Below are 23,817 nucleotides of genomic sequence, written 5' to 3' on the forward strand. Positions count from 1 at the left end.
CCTCAGAAGTTGTTAGGTCTGTTGGAAGCTCGTCAAGTGGGGTATATGTGTGTGGGGAATAATGTCCAGGGTGGGAGAAAGACTTCTGAGGTTGCAATTAGCTAGCTTCATTAGCATTGAGTAACCTTTCCACTGCAAAGTCAATCAGTGAGGGCATCTACATAGAGGAGATGAGGCTAGTGGAGTGTATATATATCTGTGGAATAATTCCCAGTGTGGGAGAAAAAACTGTCTATTTTAGGCAAGTGTGAATGTTGCAGTTGGCTAGTTTGATTAGCATTGAATGGCCTTGCAGCTGCAAAGTCAATCAGTGAGGGTATCTGCCTAGAGGTCTGTTGGGAGATGAGGCAAGTTGAGATTACACAAACACACACACACACACCTGGGAAGTGATGTCTAGGGTGGAAGAAAGAACTCTTGCTTCTTGGACGCAAGTGTGAATGTTGCAATGTTGCAACCTTGATTAGCATTGAATGGCCTTGCAGCTGCAAAGTCAATCAGTGAGGGTGTCTGCATAGAGGTGTGTTGGGAGGTGAGGCAAGTTGGGGATACACACACACACACCTGTGGAGTGATGTCCAGGGTGGGAGAAAGAACTCTTGCCTCTTGGACGCAAATGTGAATGTTGCAATGTTGCAATCTTGATTAGCATTGAATGGCCTTGCAGCTGCAAAGACAATAAGTGAGGGTCTCTGCATAGAAGTTTGTTGGTGGTGAGGCAAGTTGAGTGTGTATGTGTGTGTGTGTGTATATATATGTGTGTGTGTAGATAGATAGATAGATAGATAGATAGATAGATAATATCTGTGGAGTGATGTCCAGGGTGGGAGAAAGAACCCTTGCCTGTTGGATGCAAGTGTGAATGTTGCAATTGTCCACCTTGATTAGCATTGAATGGCCTTGCAGCTGCAAAGTCAATAAGTGAGGGTCTCTGCATAGAGGTCTGTTGGAGGTGAGGCAAGTTGTGGATATACATATATCTATGGAGTGATGTCCAGGGTGGGAGAAAGAACTGTTGTCTGTTAGAGGCAAGTGGGAGTGTTGCAGTTGGCCAGCTTGGTTAGCATTAAATAGCCTTGCAGCTTCAAAGCCTGGCTGCTTTGTTACAGCAGTTGTTTTGAAACCTTAGTGGCATGTGTGTTGAAAGGGAAAAAGATGATTTAGTACCAGTGGAAGGTCAGGACTGAAGGGGAAAGGTGCAAGTCGTGGGCAGTGGCAGATTGAAGGAGTTGGTCAGCTTGGACCGATTGTAACAGTGCAACACCAAGTTTGGAAGTGAGTGGCATCAGCGGCCGTTGGCGTGTTTGAGAAGCAAGGAAAGGTGGGTTGAAAAGGAGAAAAAGCAATGGCCTGGATGGGGAAAGTGGTTTTATAGCAAACGTCAGAAAGCCCTCTGCGTTTGCTGAAATGCATCTCAATGAGAGCTCCTGTTCCGAACCATGGCATTTCTGGGTGCTGCGGGTGTGACACCCTCCCTGCCAGCCGCCCCCCACCCAAACCCCCCCCCCAACCCTCGCATCCTGGTGTGATGTTGCATGATCGGTGTGATGTCAGTCTCCATGATGTGCTTTTTGCTCAGCCTCGCTTTCCCCTGTGCATGATTTATTCCGCCCCCGTGTGAATTCTGGCAAACATGACTAGAAGTTTTCTTGTTTTGCTTTTCTTTCCTTCCCATTTCATGTGTTTATGTGTGTATGTATATATATATATACAGTGTTCCCTCACTTATCGCAAGTATTATGTTCCAGGACAACCCGTGAAAAGTGAAAATCCGCAAAGTAGGGACGCTATATTTATTTATTTTAATATTTATACATTATTTTAGTAGTTATTAGGCATGTGCAATCCACAGTTCTAAATGGTTCTAAAGCACTTACAAAACTAAAATTCTGGTGGTGAAAACTAGGAGGCGCTGGTGCTCTGCTTCTACAGTGTCGCTAAAGTTCTGGTGGTGAAAATTTCAGAACTCTTACAAAACTTTCAAAATTTCATTATAAATGGCAGTGCCTAATTGGTTCGATCATAAAAATAATCAAGAATGAAATAATAATGAAATTTTGAAAGTTTTGTTGGAGTTCTGAAATTTCCACCACCAGAACTTTAGCAACACTGTAGAAGCAAAGCACCAGCGCCCCCTAGTTTTCACCACCAGAATTATTATAATGAAATTTTGAAAGTTTTATTAGAGTTCTGAAATTTTCACCACCAGAACGTTAGCGATACTGTAGAAGCAAAGCACCAGCGCCCCCTAGTTTTCACCACCAGAATTATTATAATGAAATTTTGAAAGTTTTATTAGAGTTCTGAAATTTTCACCACCAGAACGTTAGCGATACTGTAGAAGCAAAGCACCAGCGCCCCCTAGTTTTCACCACCAGAATTATTATAATGAAATTTTGAAAGTTTTATTAGAGTTCTGAAATTTTCACCACCAGAACGTTAGCGATACTGTAGAAGCAAAGCACCAGCGCCCCCTAGTTTTCACCACCAGAATTATTATAATGAAATTTTGAAAGTTTTATTAGAGTTCTGAAATTTTCACCACCAGAACGTTAGCGATACTGTAGAAGCAAAGCACCAGCGCCCCCTAGTTTTCACCACCAGAATTATTATAATGAAATTTTGAAAGTTTTATTAGAGTTCTGAAATTTTCACCACCAGAACGTTAGCGATACTGTAGAAGCAAAGCACCAGCGCCCCCTAGTTTTCACCACCAAAATTATTATAATGAAATTTTGAAAGTTTTATTAGAGTTCTGAAATTTTCACCACCAGAACGTTAGCGATACTGTAGAAGCAAAGCACCAGCGCCCCCTAGTTTTCACCACCAGAATTGTTATAATGAAATTTTGAAAGTTTTGTTAGAGTTCTGAAATTTTCACCACCAGAACTTTAGTGATACTGTAGAAGCAAAGCATCAGCGCCTCCTAGTTTTCACCATCAGAATTTTAGTTTCGTAAGTACTTTAGAACCATGGATTGCACATGCCTAGTAGTTATACACTATTTTAAGTCTTTATAAACCCTCCCCACACACTTATATACTACATAACTCCACTTGAACCTGTTGTTTACATTATCCTCGGCTCCGGCTTTATCCGCAGAGGCAGCCTCTCCATACAAACAAATGCTCTTAAGTCCATATTGAAAAAAACGCGAAACAGCGAGTCCGCAAAAAGCGAACCGCGAAGTAGTGAGGGACCACTGTATTTCTTTCTTGTTGTTTTAATTGATCAAAGTTTTGAAAAGATTCGAGAACATTTCACAGCTTGGACGTGCTTTTCTTTTGTGTCACTCAGATGGTTATTATTTTGTAGCCTCTCCAAAAAGGAAAAGCTGGGAAAGATTTTCCAATTTCCTGTGCAGTCCCCCATCATCCCCCTCTTTTTGCCCGCAATGTTTCTTTGACAGGATTCCTTCTGTCTTCGCCAGCGATGGAATGCTGGTGTTTTACACTCTGTGAACTTGGCAGCCTAAAACAACAGCCAAAAATCCTATACAGATATTCAGAGGTAAGGCAGAGTGCAGAAAAAGGGCCCGATTTCTTTTAGAATACGTTCCGAAAGGCATTTTATTATTATTATTATTATTATTATTATTATTAATAATAATAATAATATACTTTATTTATAACCCATCTTCTCTCCCCAAAGTGATTCAGAGTGGTTTCCAAAATATAATAGAAATGTCAAACATTCAATGCCAGAAACAAACAAACAGCAATCAAATAAAAATCTATATAAATAAAAATGTAATGTTCATTTCTGGAATTAAGATAACTCAGAAATCACTGGATGAATTGACATGAAATTTGGACACTATATCCCTAACAGACCAACAAGTGACCATGACTCATAACCCCCCCCCCCCCAAAGGAAAAACCAGTGGAAAGGCATTAAAAACTCAGAAAGTTAAATGACGAAAAGGCTAAATGATGATGAAGAAAAAAAGGGGAGGAAGAGGGAGGGAAGGAAGGAGAGAAAGAAAGAAGGAGAGAAAGAGGGAGAAAAAAAGAAGGAAAGAGAAGGAAGCATGGAGGCAAAGAGCGAAGGAAGGAAGGAAGGAAGGAAGGAGAGAAAGAAGAAGGAAAGAAAAAAGGAGGGAAGGAAGGAAGGAAAGAGGTAGAGAAGGAAGAAAGGAGAGAAGGAAAGAAAAAAGGGAAGGAAAGAGGTAGAGAAGGAAGGAGGGAAAGAATGAGAGAAAGAGGGAGGGAAATAAAGGAAAGAGAAGGAAGGATGGAAGCAAAGAGGGAAGGAAGGAAAGAGGTAGAGAAGGAAGAAAGAGAAAGAAGAAGGAAAAGACAAAGGAGGGAAGGAAGAAAAGAGAGAAGGAAGGAGAGAAGAAGAAAAAGGGAAGGAAGGAAAGCGGGAGCAAAGGAATAAGGGAAAGAGGGAGGGAAGGAAAGAAGGAAAGAGAGAAGGAAGGATGGAAGTAAAGAGCGAAGGAAGGAAGGAAAGAGGTAGAGAAGGAAGAAAGGAGAGAAAGAAGAAGGAAAAGACAAAGGAGGGAAGGAAGGAAAGAGGTAGAGAAGGAAGAAAGGAGAGAAGGAAAGAAAAAAGTGAAGGAAGGAAAGAGGGAGCAAAGGAAGGAGGGAAAGAGGGAGGGAAGAAAAGAAGGAAAGAGAGAAGGAAGGATGGAAGCAAAGAGCGAAGGAAGGAAGGAAAGAGAGAAGAACGGAGAGAAAGAAGAAGGAAAAAAGGGAAAGAGGGAGTGAAGGAAGGAGGGAAAGAGGGAGGGAAGGAAAGAGAGAAGGAAGGATGGAAGCAAAGAGCGAAGGAAGGAAGGAAAGTGAGAAGGAAGAAAGGAGAGAAAGAAGAAGGAAAAAAAGGAGGGAAAGAAGGAGTGAAGGAAGGAGGGAAAGAGGGAGAGAAGGAAAGAGAGAAGGAAGGATGGAAGCAAAGAGCGAAGGAAGGAAGGAAAGAGAGAAGGAAGAGGGAGGCTTCTCCCGTGTCCCTGCATGGGAAGCTGGAGCTGACAGAGGGAGCTCATCCACGCTCTCCCCGGATTCGAGCCTCCGACCTGTCAGTCTTCAGTCCTGGCGGCACAAGAGTGTAACCCATTGTGTCAATAAGAAAAAAAAACTTGGTGTTTCTAGATTCTCAAATTTTAGAGTTTGGGACATTAGAGGTCATCTAATCCAACCCGTTGCTCATTGCACTTAAAAAGAAGGAGGAGAAAAATACAGGCATGCATAATATTTTAAAACCCCACCGTAGAAATTGTGAAAACAATAGAGGCCCCAGATGTTTCAGACTCATATACATTGGATGGGTATGAGTTGGGGAAGTACATTGAGGATGCTTGATTCATGACAAGAGAACCTGATGTCGTGATTGGAAATTGGAAAATCTCTCTTGGGCTTTCCTGCTCGTGTTCCTCCTCGGCCACCACGTTTCTGGTGAAGCGTGTGTGGAGGAGTGGCGCTTTCCCCTTGCTGCCTTCCACCCCGATCAGTGTGCCATGTCCCCCCTATGCACACGTCTCTCCCGGCTTCTCGTCCTCTGCAGCTCAGCCAGTACCCTCACCTGCGAGAAGAGATGGAGCGAATTGTGACGACCCACATCCGTGATCGCGAGGGCAAGACCAAAGACCAGGTACGTACGGACAGGCCATTTTTTTTCTCGGGGTCTCTGCCAACTCACATAGGTGGGCTTCTCTCGCTCCAAGACTCCGACCTGGCATTTCACGGAAGGACTGGAGTTTTGCCGCCTACAACTCCTGAAATGCCTTGACCTTGGCCACGTGGGCTGGAGGTGGTGGGAGCCAGGCCGGGATCTATCTCGGGTCTCTTTCACACAGCAACATTTTGGAGCATGGAGGTCACTTTCACTGCTGTCACCCTAGGATTTGCAATTTGATGGGTCACTCAGAGAAGCTGAAGCTCCTCTAGAAACTACAAATCTCAGGATTCCATGGAACCATGGCCATTAAAGTGATAACACCCCTCCCTTCTCCTTCCTTCCTTTCTCCCCTCCCTTTTCCTTCTCTTTTCCTTTCTTTCCCTTCTTTTTCTCTTTTTCCCTTTCTTCCTTCCTTTTACTTCCACTATCACTTCTCCCTTCAGCTCTAAGAGGGCCACACAATGTCTTCTTGGCAACATGGCTCTCCTTGTGGCACCTTCCTTCCTTTCTTCATCCTTCCTTCCTTCCTTCCTTCCTTCCTTCCTTCCTTCCTTCCTTCCTTCCTTTCCTCCCTCCCTCCCTCCCTCCCTCCCTCCCTTCGTCTTTCCTTTCTTTCCTTATATTTTTTCTTTCTCCCTTCCTTCTTTCCTTTTACTTTCACTACCCCTTCTCCTTTCTCCAGCTCTAAGAGGATCTTCTTGGCAACATGGCTCTCCTTGTGGCACCTTCCTTCCTTCCTTCCTTCCTTCCTTCCTTCCTTCCTTATTCTTTCCTTTCTTTCCCTTTATTTTCTCTTTCTCCCTTCCTTCCACTTCCCCTTCTCCTTTCTCCAGCTCGAAGAGGGCCACACAATGTCTTCTTGGCAACATGGCTCTCCTTGTGGCACCTTCCTTCCTTCCTTCCTTCCTTCCTTCCTTCCTTCCTTCCTTCCTTCCTTATTCTTTCCTTTCTTTCCCTTTATTTTCTCTTTCTCCCTTCCTTCCACTTCCCCTTCTCCTTTCTCCAGCTCGAAGAGGGCCACACAATGTCTTCTTGGCAACTCTCCCTGTTGCCCCTCCCTCCCTCCCTTTCTTTCTTTCTTTCTTTCTTTCTTTCTTTCTTTCTTTCTTTCACCTTCCTTCCTTCCTTCCTTCTACTTCCATTATCCCTTCTCCTTTCTCCAGCTCTAAGAGTGCCACATAATGTCTTCTTGACAACATGGCTTTCCTTGTTGCGTCTTTCTTTCTTTCTTTCTTTCTTTCTTTCTTTCTTTCTTCTTTCTTTCTCCTTCCCCTTCCCCTTCCTCCTTCCTTCCTTCCTTCCTTCCTTCCTTCCTTCCTTCCATAGTCTTTCCTTTCTTTCCCTTTATTTTCTCTTTCTCCCTTCATTCCTTCCTTCCACTTCCATTATCCCTTCTCCTTTCTCCAGCTCTAAGAGTGCCACATAATGTCTTCTTGGCAACATGGCTGTCCTTGTGGTGCCTTCATTTCTTTCTCCTCCCTCCCTCCCATAGTCTTTCCTTTCTTTCCCTTTATTTTCTCTTTCTCTCTCTCTTCCTTCCTTCCTTCCACTTCTACTATCCCTTCTCCTTTCTCCAGCTCTAGGAGGGCCACACAATGTTTCTTGGCAAAATGGCTCTCCTTCTGGTGCCTCCCTCCCTCTTTCCTTTCTTTTCCTTCTTTTTCTCTTTCTCCCTTCCTTTCTTTTACTTCCACTATCCTTTCTCCCTTCTCCAGCTTTGAGAGGACAACACAATGTCTTACTGGCAATTTGGGGACAATGTAGTACAAGTCATTTGGTGTTAGGTCTGCAAACCCTGTCAAACCATTTCCATCCCGTTTCAGCCTTTTGGCCTCTTTTCTCCCGCAGGTCATGCTCCTGATCGATATCGAATTGGCCTACATGAACACAAACCATGAAGATTTCATTGGCTTTGCCAAGTAAGTCTCTATCAGGAGGGGGTTTCAGTGGCCAAATCCTGGTTGTACCTTTGTGCATCAGTCAATGAGATGTAACTGTTCCACTGGCCATTGAGAGGGAAGGAAGGAGGGAGGCCGCCATTGCGTTATCAGTTCCAAAGAAAATCAAAACGGAAGGTGTTCCAAATGTGGTTGTTGTTTTCCTATAGTGCTCAGCAGAGGAGCAGCCAGATGAGCAAGAAGAAGACCGCTGGGAATCAGGTAAGCATTTGCGCCATGTTTTTAAGCTGTCATATGGGCAGACTGCGGATGGAGGAGTTGCCAACAAAATGGTGACAATACAAGAAAAGTAAAGACCACCTTATTGATATAAAGTATTCAATTCTGCGGAATGAAAGAATCCATCAAATTAATCCTTGTTAAGGCTGTAACAGACAGTTAGGTCATTATAAAAATGAATGAGCTCAAGCCTTGGAATGGACAAACTTTGGCCCTCCAGGTGTTTCGGACTTCAGCTCCCATAACATGGGTATGCAGATGATCCCTTGACTGACTGAAGTGTCCAGTTCCAGGGCAAACTTCAACCCTCACTCCAGGTATTTTGGACTTCAGCTTCCATAACATGGGTATGCAGATGATCCCTTGACTGACTGAAGTGTCCAGTTCCAGGGCCAACTTCAGCCCTCCCTCCAGGTGTTTTGGACTTCAGCTCCCATAACATGGGTATGCTGATGATCCCTTGACTGACTGAAGTATCCAGTTCCAAGAGTACAAAGGCATGGGCCAACTTCAGCCCTCACTCTAGGTGTTTTGGACTTCAAATCCCATAATGTGGGTATTGAGATGATCCTTTGATTGACTGAAGTGTCCAGTTCCAGGAGTACAAAGGCATGGGCCAACATCAGCCCTCCCTCCAGGTGTTTTGGACTTCAGGTCCCATAACATGGGTATGCTGATGATCCCTTGATTGACTGAAGTGTTCAGTTCCAGGAATACAAAAGCATGGGCCAACTTCAACCCTCACTCCAGGTGTTTTGGACTTCAGGTTCCACAATTCCTAACACCCTCAGACCCCTTCCTTTTCCTTTTCCCTTTCTTTTTCCACTTAAGCAGCTGAGGAGGTAAAGGAAGTGGTCTGAGGCTATTATAAATGGTTGGAGTCGAAGTCCCAAACACCTGCAGGGCCAAAGTTGGGCCATGTCTGTGCTAGACTAATTCCTAGTGAGCACAATGAGTACAGAAGGATGCTGAGAACTGCAATCCATTTAATTCTGAAGGGTCACCTTTTCACCCCAATCTAAAGAAAGAATGGGTTTGCAACCGATCACATGATTAGCATGAGGTGTGCTTTGTCCTAAAGAGGAAACCCGTAGTCCTTTAAAGTCTCTAGAAAGTTACGTGTAGAGCCGATCAATCACATTTCTGGGCAGAACACTTCCCAAGGGCCCAGTGCAGTCATAAGGCAGGAAATAACCCAACAGAGTGTATTTATGCTTCATTTTTAAACGTACGTCATAGTAATCGGACCAGCGGAAGATGTCTCGGGCTTCTAGTTTTGTAAGTGGTGAAATGGTTCTCTAACTGGAGCCAACGTCACTGGATTATCTTTTGGAAAATTATGATCTTTGGAAAAGAAAGACCTTGTTAGAAATCATAACCTTTTGGGAAATGCAAATCTCCATAACTTTTTGGAAAATGGCATTCACCATAACCTGTTGAGAAATGGAATCTCTCTGAGAAGAGTTAAAAACTCACCTGAGTCAAACTTCTCTTTAGTGGTAAATATCCACTAGTATTCATGCAAGGCACTTAGGTTTCTCAGTTGTTAGACTTTTTTTCATGTCAGGAGTGACTTGACAAGCTGCAAGTCACTTCTGGTGTGAGAGAATTGGCCATCTGCAAGGATGTTGCCCACTGGACACCAGGATGTTTTGATGTTTTACCATCCTTGTGGGAGGCTTCTCTCATGTCCCCACATGGGGAGCCAGAGCTGACAGAGGGAGCTCATCCGTGCTCTCCCCGGATTCGAACCTGTTGGTCTTCAGTCCTGGCAGCACAAGGGTTTAACCCACTGCGCCACCGGGGGTTCCTAGTTGTTAGACTGATATCCCTCATTATCTCTTTGAACTGTTAGGGACAAAGATATGCCAATGCTCAAGAAACACACACATATGCGAGTTTTAGAAGTGTTGTTTTCAGTTGCCCAAAAAACATCTACTCTCCCTTAAAACATCTTGGTTTAAATCATACTCTCAAGAGACTTCTTTAAAGGTAACATATTTGGTTTACTCACAAACTTCATGTACTTTGCATATCAATCCAATTACAGATAGGATTTGAAGTAGTTTCTCTGTGTATATAATACATGGCATTTTTCTTATAGTCACACTCCATAATCTAAAGCATCTATCTGAGAGTCTAATAGAGTCTCTGTAGTCTGTTTCAAGTGGCTTCTAAAAGCATAATCTGTTTCTGCTGAAGTCCCTAAGCATACAGTTTCAGAAATGGAGTCTGAGTCCTGGACAGGCCCAGACTTGATCACATGGTCTGCAGACCCTCCCACAACAAAGAGTCAAGGTAAAATTGCATACCAATACACACATATACAATGCAGTAAGCAATGTGGATTATACACATAACAAATAACTAGTGGAGACTTGAATAAGGTTGCGATTTCCAACAAAAAAGTGTGCTTCTAGGCTGATTAATCTACCAATGGCCGACTCTCCATGATGACACTTGGCTCTGCGTGAAGGACGTGGCGGAAACTGCTCTCTGAAGATGGCCCAGGATAGGGACGGTGCCGATCTGTTCAATATGTTCATGGTTCACTTTTGGGTTTGCTTGTGACCTCCCTTGTGCTTGTTTCTTCTCCCTTCTTATTTGCCCTTTCATCCGAAGCCAATTTTGTTTTGTGATGTGGTCTTTATGATGTCTTTTGCAGCTGAAGTATTAATTTTAGCAAACGAATTTGGTGATAAGTTTGTTTTTTGTTATTACCTATATATCTCTATTTTCTTCTTCTTCTTCTTTTGTTTTTGGAGCCTACTTCCTTCCTCCTGCGCCCGCTTTTTTGAGTAATGATCTCTCCTTTCTTTGCTCCTGTCTCCTCTGCTGCTGCTGTTGTTGCTATGGCCCTCTTTTTGCAGGATGAGATCCTGGTGAGTAAAACGAAAGGCCCATCAGTGTTTGGATTCTAACAAATACTAATTGGAGGTGCATCTGGGAAGGAACGGGGAATCCTTCAAAGGAACGGGGAATCCATCCAACAGAATCTGGGAAGGAATGGGGAATCCAGCTAACAGGGTCGAGAAGCAGAAATCCAGTTGCAATAATTCAGACAAACAGGAAATGAAGGGTTTGGCATCAGAAGTGTTTAATCAGCCACTGTTATTTTTCTGTATCAAAAATTTGATACCTGTATACAGTCAGCTTTTCACTTTTGTTGAGGTTAGGAACAGAAGAACCCCAGAAAACCATGGAAAGCTACAAATAAAAGATTAGTGTCCCAGTCAGGATCCAGAGCTTTATTTCTCTTCCGCCCTTCTCCCCGAGGGGACACATATAAACAGACACAGTTAAACATTCAATGCCTTGTTACAATGGCATAAAATGAGACACAAATAACACAGACAAAGGCTTCTCCTTTCATTTCCGGCTCTAAAGGCGGTGCTCATCTCTGCCTACAGGGGAAGTGTTCTTCACCATGTACATCAGTGGTTCTCAACCTGGGGTCCCCAGATGTTTTTGGCCTTCAACTCCCAGAAATCCTAACAGCTGGTAAACTGACTGGGATTTCTGGGAGTTGTAGGCCAAAACACCTAGGGACCCACAGGTTGAGAACCACTGATGTACATGATCTGCAATAAGATAACATGGAAAATTACCACATGGAACTTTCCAAGTGAAAAGCTATGGTTAGACCTCAGAATAATAATAATAATAATAATAATAATAATAATAATAATAATGGTAATAATGGTAATAGTACCGGGATTGTGGCGCAGCTGGCTGAGTGTCAGCTGCATTAAGATCACTCTGACCAAAACGTCATGAGTTCGAAGCCAGCCCGGGTTGGAGTGGGTGTCCAGCCATTGTGTAACCTGTTGTCGACCTTTGCAACCCGAAAGACAGTTGCATCTGTTAAGTAGGAAAATAAGGTACCACCTTGTGTGGGAGGCTAAATTAACTAATTTATGAGGCCATAAGGAAAAGACTCCGGGGAATGTGGAATGCGGAAGAACTTCATCGGTGTTGCTGGTGGACGATGAAAGCAGCAGCTCCCCTGGCGGCCAGAAAAAAGTTAAATAGCCTCTGTCTATTGTCTGTATATATTGTTTGTCAAACTGGCATTGAATGTTTGCCATATATGTGTATACTGTAATCCGCCCTGAGTCCCCTGCGGGGTGAGAAGGGCGGAATATAAAAACTGTAAACAAATAATAAATAAATAAATATGTTTTACTTATATTCTGCCCTTCTTACTGAAGGGACTCAGAGTAGATTACAGTATATGTAAGCCAGACAAAGGCAAACATTCAATGCCATATTTACAATCACATACAAAGAGACACATAAACACAGACAAAAGCAAAGGCTTCTCCTTTCATTTCCGGCTCTGAAGGCTCATCTCTACCTCTAGGGGAAGTGTTCTTCTCCATGTATATGATCTGCAATAAGATAAAGTGGAAAATTACCACATGGAACTTTACAAGTGAAAAGCTATGGTTAGACCTAATAATAATAATAATAATAATAATAATAATAATAATAATACATTTTATTTATATTCTGCCCTTCTCACTGAAGAGACTCAGAGTGGATTACAGCATATAAACAGACACAGGCAAACATTCAATGTCTTGTTATAGTGACATATAATGAGACACAAATAACACAGACAAAGGCAAAAGCTTCTCCTTTCATTTCCGGCTCTGGAGGCAGTGCTTATCTCTGCCTCTAGGGGAAGTGTTCTTCTCCATGTACAAGATCTGCAATAAGATAACGTGGAAAATTACCACATGAAACTTTCCAAGTGAAAAGCTGTGGTTAGACCTAATAATAATAATAATAATAATAATAATTTATTTATATTCTTCCCTTCTTACCGAAGGGACTCAGAGTGGATTACAGTATATGTAAACCAGACAAAGGCAAACATTCAACGTCCTATTTACAATCACATACAAAGAGACACACAAACACAGACAAAGGCAAAGGCTTCTCCTTTCATTTCCGGCTCTGGAGGCAGTGCTCATCTCTTGGTCTGGGGGAGGTGCTCTTCTCTATTTCCAAGCTGAGGAGCCTGCGTCGTCCATAGACACCTCCTGATCATGTGGTTGGCATGACTGCTTAGAGCGTCTTTTTGCCTTTTCCCACCAAGGCTGTCCCTATTGATCTTCTCAAATTTAAACCAAATTTAAAATGGATTTTAATGGAATAGCTATTTCTTCCAGAAGTAGTGCTCTGGGAGGACTGGTATTTACATTTGGGCAGATTCTCCCATTTGGAGGTTGACGTGGGCTGGCCAGCTTGGCACCAATGTGTGCAAAGCCATTGCCATACTGGTCCCATGATGAAAATACAGTGTAAGACACACAGGTGTGTGTTCTTCTCCCTTCAAAAGGTTGCATAGTACAAAAAAGGGTAGAAGCTTTAGATTGCCTAGGAGACTTTTTATCTGAAATGAACTTACTTGGAAACAAGCAGGACCTCAAATACTCAGAGTAGTTTATGATTTCCAGTATCCTTTTTAGTTAAGGGACTTTATTTCAGCTACTATGTGCGCTTAATAATAATAATAATAATATAATATATTTTAATTATATTACGCCCGATCTCCCTGATCTCCCAGGGCGGATTAAATACACATATACGGCAAACATTCAGTTCCGTTATACAATTAGTAAAGACAGACAGTACATAAACAGAGGTAAAAGCTTCCCATCTTTTTCCATCTCTGGCATCTGGAGGCTGTGCTTGACGCTGGCCACAGGGTGGTGCTGTCGCTCCATCTTCCATGCTGAAGAGCTTTGCTGTCTTTAGACACTCGCTAAAGGCATCCAAATGGGTGCCTTTTATCACCTCCCCACCAAAGTGGGACCTATTTATCTACTCACATTGCTGTTTTTGAACTGCTAGGTCAGTAGAAGTTGAGCTGACAGCAGGAGCGTACCCCAACCCAGGTTTGAACTGCCGGCATTTCAATCAGCAAGATTTTTCTGCAGCCGGCAATTTAACCCGCTATGCTAAGCCCAGCCCACCTTAACCTTAAAGAGAACACAATGAAGCGCCGTGCCTTAATCTGCAGAACTTAAAAAGAAAGCCCAGTTATTAAAACAGCCAAGAGAAATTGTGATGTTGTGCGGGAATGCAGAGTCTTTGCGTGTGTGCTGGAATGGCACCCAGATACACTGTTTGGGACAATGGTGGAAGGAAAACGTTACGCAACGCAGTGACTGGCTGCAAAATCTTTTGCAATCCCCAAACAGATCTTGCTGGGTCCCATCCATCATTCTCTTTCAAAGCTGCACCAATCTCGAATAGAAAGTCTCCTCGCTGCAGCAGAAATTTTGATCGCTCCCAAATGGCATTCCTCAATAATTCCCCCCACTGAGAAATGAGAAAATATAGTAAAACTAATGAACTGTGTGCAGTTAAGAGAAGGAAGAAAGAAAGTGAAACCAATTGCGTTGATTTGGTTACCTTTGATTCCATCTTGAAACACAATAATCAATTCAAGACGTGATTTTTGTATAACCACGTTCCCCGTTTTTGTGGCCTTTGTTTCATTGAAGTGTGCTTTTATTTTGCTTTCTCATCCATGTGTCCATAATTTGTTTGTTTCTGAACATATTGAAAAAATAATTGTAATGTTTGAATCAGAAGTAATGTGTAGCAGAAAGATTAGAAACAGAAGGCCGCGGTGCTGAAAAGCAGCCCTCTCTGTAATGAAAGGAAAAGAAAGGAGGAAAAAGAAGAACAGCTCACGTCGGTTGAGAATAAAAGGGCCCCAATACATCATTAATCTCTTCGGATTGCTTTAAAATGCAACCACTTGCATGCTTTACAGCCTTACTCACCCAGTAATTGTACTATAAATATGCTTTATTTCAAACTGAATTTTTTCATTGGCAGTGTTGTGCTGCCCAGATTCTGCTCCACAGATGTTTGCAGAGTTCTCCTAGGTTTACAACAGCAAAGGCAAATTAGTGGCCCAAGGATTAGAAACAGTGCTGCAAGGCAGTTGGATATTTTCTCACCAAATTTAGTCATGGTTGTGGTAAAATGAATGGCGACACCTTTCACGTCTTTGGGAAAGAAAATGGTTTCGCAAAATCTGCAGAATTGGCACTTTTTGTTGCACTCCAGGTCCAGAAGAAGCCCTCTGACTTAAAACACACCACACGAAGAGTGAAGAATCAAATCTTCTTTTATTAAAGCTTAGTAAATAGCAAGTTGAAATAAATGTTTGTAAGAAAATCAGAAGGTTTCAAAAAGTATTCATCCATAAACAGTAGAAACCCAAAGCAATGTCCACACACAAAAAACAGGCAATCCAAAGTAGCATTAGTCCAGACAGGAATTAAGCAGGAAGTAAAGACAATCCAAAAGTCTAAAAAACTCAATGGAAACAAGATCCCTTGGCCAAGACTTCCATAACACAAGAACTTGGTTTCCAAATGATGCCTGATCTGACAAGATTTCTTATAGGCAAATCTTAAATCCCAAAAACTGGTTTTGTTTTCCCCCAGTCTTTGAGTTTAATTGACGAATTCTTTCAGATCTATATAAACATTGGGCTTCTTGATTCTCTAGCCACCAACTCTGCTTATCTGACTCCTCATTAGCTTTACCAGGTGTCAGACTGTTTTCCAAACTAGAATCTGGAGAGCTCACAGACGGAGGGAGTAAACCTTTCTCCCAAGGCCTGACAGAAACATTCTCATGAGAATCTGCCCTTTGCACCGAAACCTCTCTGTCAGTGTCTGCATGAAACTCATTGACCAAAGTGTCTCCACCTTGCACCTCAGAGTCAGTCCCAGCATCCCCCACATCAGAAGCAACAGGGAACTGATTTCCCTCCTCATATTCCACATCAGACACAGAAACATCAGGAGACGGAAACACATTCAGAGGTTCAAGCACAGGCTCAGGTTCAATCACAGGCTGAGTCCCAACACTTTTATCCTGAAGCACTCTGAGGTTCAGATGCAATGTGCAAAAAAATCGGAAGTTTTGGAAATCGTAAGAAAATCGGAAGTTTTGTAAGTTGGAAGCCATATCCGACACGTTTGCGTGGCCCATACACAATATTTTAGTATTGAAACTGACCCCATACTTTTTCGTTTTAGTTTTGTAAGTGTCGTAAGGCTTCCAAAGTCAGTTTCATATTCAGTGCAAGGAAGCAAAGCCAAAGGCTGCCTTAGTGCCTTGCCATTCCCTTTGTGAAATTAATGCACTCTTAACATTAGCAGCAGGCAAAAGGGAGCAGTGCATTCTGGGAACAGAACAGAACCCTGGGAAATGTAGTTTGGGAAGGGAGGAGCCCTATGCCAGAGAATTCAAAAGGCCCTGCCCTGAACTACATTTCCCAGACTGCATCAGCATCAGAAAGCTCCAATTTACTTTCAAAGTAAAGACCACACAATTAAACAGGAAATAACACTTTCAAAGGAGGAACATATTTTCTTTATTATTAAAAAAAAAGTTCTTACAGGAACTGAAAATTCGCCAAAAGTTCATGGATAAGTGAAACGTTCTGAAATTTGGTGAGCTAACAGTGGTCAATGTGTTCTACCATTGTAGCAAGTTTCACTCCCTTGAGCTTGGGATATTTCACAACATATTTATATACTATTTATTTACAGCATTTCTATACAGCTCTTCTTACTCCTGAAGGGACTTACAGCAGTGTACAGCATTCAGTGCCGAACAGACATATAAAAGCAATACATAACATAAATAAATCAATAACATATAAATATGAAGTAAAGTAATTAAAACACTATACAAAGAAACAACAATTGTGGGATGAGGCATCTGGTCAAGGAGATGGAATTCCAATAGGCCACCGCGACCCCACCTCCTTGCCCTTCGGATCTAGTTTGGTGCTGCATGGAGTGGCCTGATGGACAACGTTGGGAGAGATTCACCCCCAGCCTCATCCAACCAGGTCTCCGTTATGCACGCCAGGTCTGCAGACTCATCCAGGATTAAACCCTGCATGATTGTTGTTTTTCCGTTCACAGACCTGGCGTTCAACAGAGCCACCCTTAATCTGAGTGGTGCAAATCAGGAGACCATTTTGGAATCACAAGCAGTCTCTTCCATTCCCTAGCCTGAATTAATGGTCTCTCTTTCCTTTGTCTCCCTTTACCCATTATTACTTCTTGGGGACCCCTCGGAACTCCCCCTTCCCTCTATATAAGGCAAACTTCGGCCCTCCAGGTGTTTTGGACTTCCAACTCCTACAATTCCTAACAACCTACCAACTGTTAGGAATTGTGGGAGTTGTAGTCCAAAACACCCAGAAGGTCGAAGTTTGCCCATGCTTTCTCTATATGGTCTACCCTCTGGTACAGCAAAGAAGCCAAAAGGAGCAATTTGGATGATTATTATGTTTTTTATATCCCACTTTGTCTTTCCATAAGGAGACTCAAAGCGACAAACGTTGGAAATATTGCAATACAATCTATATAAATAAAAATGTAATGTTCATTTGTGGGATTAACATAACTCAAAAACCACTGGATGAGTTGACACCAAATTTGGACACAATACACCTATCAGGCCAACGAGTGACCATCACTCATAATAATACTTAGAAACCCAGCAGAAGAGACTTAAAAAACCAGAAAACAAAAAACCAGAAAACAAAAAAAGCATTACAACGTATATACACATATATACACAAACACACATATATATATACACACACATATACAAAAACTGGGCCACAGCAACGCGTGGCAGGGGGCGGCTAGTCTATATAAATAAAAACGTAATGTTCATTTGTGGGATTAACATAACTCAAAAACCACTGGGGGAATTGATATCAAATTTGGACACAATACACCTCTCAGGCCAACAAGTGACCATCACTCATAAAAACACTGAAAAACATAGTGGAAGGGACTTAAAAAGCCAAAAAGTAAAAAATACATTACAACGCATGCATAAAACCATATATATACGCAAACACACATATACACAAATATATACACACACTAGTTGTCCCCTGCCATGTGTTGCTGTGGCCTAGTCTGTGTGTATGTGTTTTTTGTGTTTATATATGTGCGTATATATTTGTGTATATGTGTTTGCATATATATGTGTGGTTTTGTGCATGCGTGGTAATGTATTTTTGTTTTTTGGCTTTTTTATGTCTCTTCTGCTGTGTTTTTCAGTGTTTTTATGAGTGATGGTCACTCGTTGGCCTGATAGGTATATTGTGTCCAAATTTGGTGTTGATTTGTCCAGTTGTTTTTGAGTTATATTAATCCCACAAACGACCATTACATTTTTATTTATATAGATACTAGTCGCCCCCTGCCACACATTGCTGTGGCCCAGTCTGTATACGTGCTTTGTGTGTGTATATATTAGTGTTTTTGTGTATAGATATGTGTTTGCTTGTGTGTGTGTTTGTGTGTGTATATGTGTGTGTGTGTGTGTGTGTGTGTGTGTGTGTGTGTGTGTGTGTATATATATATATATATATATATATATATATATATATGGTTATGCGCATGCATTGTAATGGATTTTTTTATCCTTTGGCTTTTTAAGTCCCTTCCATTGTGATTTTTTGGTGTTTTTATGAGTGATGGTCACTCGTTGGCCTGATAGTTGTATTGTGTATTGTGTCCAAATTTGGTGTCGATTCGTCCAGTTGTTTCTGAGTTATGTTAATCCCACAAACGACCATTATATTTTTATTTATATAGATATATATACACACAAAACACATATATACAGACTGGGCCACAGCAATGCATGGCAGGGGACGGCTAGTTCAAAATAAACCAATATACCAATATTAAAACAGGCCCATCAGCTGTTTAGAAGTGTTGCAAAGATTTACACTCTGCTTGGTGTCCTTCATGGGATGTAGAGATTTTGCGCTAACATGTCGTTCAGTATAGGTTTCTCATTTGCCTTTGGTAACCAACTGTACACATATCCTGCTCTCTCATTTGTTGTCTCGCAACCATTCCCATCTCACGTTCAGGAGATGAATTCCAGATGCACCTTTGTTTCCAGCCTCTCATTGTGCTTTAAAAGCAAAATAACTTCTTTTGTTTGTTGCCTGTCTGCATTTCTCTCTCCCCCTAATTTTTTTTTTGATTGACTCTGTCTTTGTTACACAGTGATGTCTAAACAAGGCAGTGTGTGCTTTGCATTTTCACAAAGTAAAAGATTCTGCAGTCCATATGAAATATTTATCATCAGCAGAGCTGCATATCTTTGCATAATTGATTCCGCAGAGAGACCTGGGCTGAATCATATGGACAGCGGCGAAAGCGACCGCGCTCTCATTTTCCGAGATTTCACTTAACAATGGCCAACGTATTTCTAAAGGACTAAAAACGTGCTTTAATAAAACGGATACTGAAGACCTGTGCCCACTACCAAGGCTTGCCCTTTCTCTGCAGCTGTGCCAAATTGCAGAACGCATCCACCTCTGTTTATCTACATCACTGAGTATCTTCGGGAGGCAAGGGTCAACCAATGTCAACATTTCCTCTGATTTGGACATTGACTCTTCTCTTCCATCATGTTTGTAATAGTGACCTTGTGTTCTTAGGAAAATGTGTGACCATATTGAATAGTGTTGTCTTCCTTCTGACTTTAGACGTCTGTTGATTGCTATGGTTTGATTGACTGATTGATTTCCTATATTTATACACCGCGGGGGGACTCAGGGCAGCCTCACAGAAGCACCATATGGTGCCATCATCATAAAACAATCAACAGTACATTAAAAATATTAAAACAGTAAGTTAAAACAATTAACATGTGCCTATTAAAAATCAGAATCCAAAATCAAGTCCGGGTCAAATCATTGCCATAAGTTGCTTAAGTCTTCTTTCACTTGCTGCTCACTGATCTAAATGACAGGAGGGAGGTAGCTAATCTGATGTCTCTGGGGAGAGCGTTCCACAGGCAGGGGGCCACTGCTGAGAAGGCCCTGTCCCTCATTCCCTCCAGTTGCCTTTGCGATGGCAGTGGGATTGGGATCAGGGTTTCTCCAGATGATCTTAAGTTTCGTGATGGTTCGTACCAGGACATATATTCGGACAGGTAGTCTGGGCCAGAACCGTTTAGGGCAGGGGTCCTCAAACTTTTTAAACAGAGGGCCAGGTCATAGACCCTCAAACTGTTGGAGGGCTGGATTATAATTTGAAAAAAATAAATAATAATAATAATAAAAAAACTTTATTTATATACCGCCAGGCATGTAGCCGGAGGGGGGGGGGGGGGGCTTGAGGGGCTTCAGACCCCCTCCCCTCTGAAATTCTCAGAGTGGTCCGCGAAAAGGCCTTACTGTACATTATTTATTCATATCATGATCTGATCACCATACTCAATATATCCCATATGCATGGGGCTATTGGGATAATGATACAAAAGGTTTGCTAGGGTAGATCCTCAGCTCCCCCACCTTTGAATCAAATTCAGCACACACACCCCCCCCCCCCCCCCGGAATCAAACTCAGTACCCCTCGAATCAAAATCCTGGCTACGGGCCAGGCTCAGCGGTGAGTCCAGGATCACTCCCAAACTGCGAACCTGCGTCTTCAGGGGGAGTGTAACCCCGTCCAACACAGGCTGTAACCCTATGCCCTGTTCGGCCTTGCGACTGACCACGAGTAGCTCTGTCTTGTCTGGACTCAACTTCAATTTGTTCACCCTCATCCAGATTTTCCACCGGTGGCAACAGAACCACAGGGTTTGATACTCTTCATTGCAGCTCTGGAGGGTTTTTCACCATGTGTTCTGAGCAAAATCTATGTGTGCCCAGTTAGATGGGTTCTTGCATGGTCCTTGGCATTTGCTGCCGGGCTTTCCTCCTGGTTTCCCGTGAATCTGAACAGGTCAGCTTAGGTTCATCCTTCCTGGAGGTGAGCCAAGCAACTGTGTGATGTGCTACTGCTGTGACTGTGTGTGGTGCCATTCTCTCTCTACTCGTCCCCTGAGTCATATGGCCGTGTGTGTAACTGATCTGTCTTTTGAAAACATAGGTGATCCGCAAGGGATGGCTCACAATCAACAATATCGGCATCATGAAGGGCGGCTCGAAAGAATACTGGTTTGTTTTAACGGCAGAGAATCTCTCCTGGTACAAGGATGATGAGGTAAGGACTCCGAAACGGTGTTGGATACTGAACTTCCAGATTTGTTTTATATTTATTGTGTCAGAAGCAAATTAAGGAGACAGTTATAATGTATAGAAAACCACAAAATGGCATGACACTAAATGTCCTTTGACCAGAAGCTGCCCACTTGGAACGCCTCTGTGAGAAGGTCCTCGATTGTGCATGTGGTCGGGCTCAGACCATATTATAGTAATTGGTCTGTCGTTTGGTCTTCTCCACACTTGCATGTCACGGACTCCACTTTGTAACCCCATTTCTAAGATCGGCTCTGCATCTCATGGTGCCAGAGCGCCTTCCAAGTCACTCAGTCTTTTGTGTGCCCAGGAGGGAGTTTCTCATCCGGTCTCAGCCATGGGTTAAGATTCCAAGTTTTAGCCTGCCACTTTTGGACTCTTGCTTGCTGAAGCTTTCCTGCAAGTATAGGAAGCTATTGCTGGCTGATATCCGAATAGAGGATGAGCCGGAGGTGTCAATGCCTTGGTCCTTTCATTACAGGCTGCTACTTCCTAGCGGATATCAGGTGGTGCAATACCGGTTAAACCAGGGGTCCTCAAACTTTTTAAACCAAGGGCCAGGTCACAGTCCCTCAAACTGTTGGAGGGCTGGATTATAATTTGAAAAAAACATGAATGAATTGCTATGCACACCACATTTTTGGAGTGAAAAAAACTCTTAAAAACAATACAATAATTCATATGAACAATTTTAACAAATATATAAACTTATTAGTATTTCAATGGGAAGTGTGGGCCTGCTTTTGCCTGATGAGATAGGATTGTTGTTGTTGTTGTTGTGTGTTTTCAAGTCGTTTCAGACTTAAGTTGACCCTGAGTGAGGGCCGGGTAAATTACCTCGGACAGCCGTATCCAGCCCTCAGGCCTTAGTTTGAGGATCCCTGGACTAAACAATGTAGTTTCCCCATCGTTGTCCCTGTGAATCGCACATTTTGTAATTCCTGCGCCTGCACAGACAGTTCGGAATCTTCTAGAAAACTTCTAAGAAGGGTTGCAAAAAGTGGGCACATCAACCAGACGGTTTTTGCAGTTTTCTTCTGCAAAGTTAATAGTTGTTAATTATCCATTCAAGATTATGGCACCCCAGAATACGTTGTTGGTGAGCTGCACCTCTCATAATACACTCGCCTAGACTTCTAGGTAGTGTTTCCAATGAAGATTTGCAAATATTTTTGCCTCGCTTCCTCTGTGTGCATTAATACCTTTTTACCTTCCATTTTTGAATGATCTAAACAAGTGTGAGGGGATATTTTTTGTGGATAATGTGGGTGGTGCTTGTGTTATCTCAGGAAGGAGCACAAAAGTATCTTCAGGTGAATAAGCAGTAAATATGGATGCAGAAACAGACAAAAACGTATTTTCCAAAGGATGGAACTGACTGATGTTCTCATGCTTACAAAAGGTTCTGACTCTTAGAGAAAAACACAGAATGCTCCTCGGTGAGCTCCTTTCCCCCCAGCCAGAGTCTAGCTAATAAATCAAATTGGTATATGTAGAAAATAAATCAGACTTGAGCAAGGATTTCCGCTCCCCGGCCTATATTTCGGAAGAGGAGTCAGAGGATGGATTTCTTTTACTATAAAGATTTCATTTATTGGAAGCAGAAGTCAGAATCACAGTTTTTAAATATATAGTTTACTTGATTACCTGCATCCGCCTCGTCTGTTTGTCTGCCTAGTTTTTAAAATCCAAACGAATAACGTTAGCAAGCCATTGGAAGACATAGTCACGTTAGCCTGTTTTCTGCACAAAGAAGCACAAAGTCATCCTGTTGCACTTTTGAAACTAACCAAGAAAAATAATTTTCTTGCGACTGATGAAATGAACTGGATGTTGTAGATCAGTCACCAGAGGCTGATGGTTTAACTGATGATTTAGAGAGGATTGTGAGCTTTCCTGTGGCATAAAGTGATGGGTCCTCAAGTCTGAGAACAGATGGTTCTTTCTGCTCGGAAAGTGCAGGGCCTCAAGGGCTTTCAGGGGAGTAAGAAGTAGCTACAGCAGATAAGGACCTGAGTGAAGAGCTGAGTGGTAAGGAGAGTTCCTAGAGGAATCCACCTGCAGTGACGGAGATAAACAAAATTCTATGTTTACACATCAAAGCCAAAAATTGATTGCGTCATTCAGAGAGATTATGTGGGAAAGTTGTGAAAGAAATTCACAGGAAGCGAAATGATTTAATGGGTGTCTACTAAACCCGGTGGCGCGGTGGGTTAAAGTGCTGAGCTGCTGAGCTTGTTGACCGAAAGGTCGCAGGTTCGATTCTGGGGAGCGGCATGAGTTTCTTCTGTCAGCTCTAGCTTCTGCCAACCTAGCAGTTCGAAAACATGCAAATGTGAGTAGATCGATAGGTACTGCTCCGGTGGGAAGGTAATGGCGCTCCATGCAGTCATGCTGGCCACATTACCTTGGAGGTGTCTATGGACAACGTTGGCTCTTTGGCTTAGAAATGGAGATGAGCACCACACCCCAGAGTCGGACATGACTGGACATAATGTCAGGGGACAATCTTTACCTTTACCTACTAAAAAACATGTTTAGTAGACACCCATTAAGGTCAGTTCAGGCAACGCTGTGTAAGAGTGAGAAACTAAATCTTATTCCTGGATCAAGTCTAGCTTTGGTTTTGGATTTAATGTATCCTGGACATTTTCTGTGTTCCAGTTAATGTACTCCTGTTCAAGTGTTACTAGTTATACCTTCTGGATTATGGACTTATGCTGTATCTGTGTTTCCTGGCTGTTCTTGGACTTTGCCACCTCTGAAACTTTATGAGACATTTGGATTATTGTTTGGTTATCATCTGTTGCAAAACCTTCCTTTCCTATTCCTGATTTTATATGCTTTTTATATGGTTTTTACCATAAAATGTTTGCTTATATTCCTGGACTCATGTGTGGTCAT

General features: G+C 42.4%; 1 protein-coding gene across 8 annotated transcripts in view; it reads left to right on the top strand.

Moving 5' to 3' along the window:
- Positions 1-23,817, top strand: part of DNM1 (dynamin 1) — a 164,058-nt gene that overhangs the window by 68,528 nt on the left and 71,713 nt on the right. For 6 of the 8 annotated variants that reach the window (XM_060757179.2, XM_060757183.2, XM_060757184.2 and 3 more), the window contains exons 11-15: positions 5,506-5,592; positions 7,468-7,538; positions 7,727-7,778; positions 10,667-10,678; positions 20,765-20,878. In XM_060757179.2, the coding sequence (XP_060613162.2) occupies positions 5,506-5,592; positions 7,468-7,538; positions 7,727-7,778; positions 10,667-10,678; positions 20,765-20,878 (336 nt within the window). The remainder of the gene's footprint in view (positions 1-5,505; positions 5,593-7,467; positions 7,539-7,726; positions 7,779-10,666; positions 10,679-20,764; positions 20,879-23,817) is intronic. The other 2 variants (XM_060757181.2, XM_060757180.2) reach the window with 1 other exon arrangement.

This window comes from Anolis sagrei, chromosome 11 (assembly GCF_037176765.1).
Source record: "Anolis sagrei isolate rAnoSag1 chromosome 11, rAnoSag1.mat, whole genome shotgun sequence".
NCBI classification, from domain to species: Eukaryota; Metazoa; Chordata; class Lepidosauria; order Squamata; family Dactyloidae; genus Anolis; species Anolis sagrei.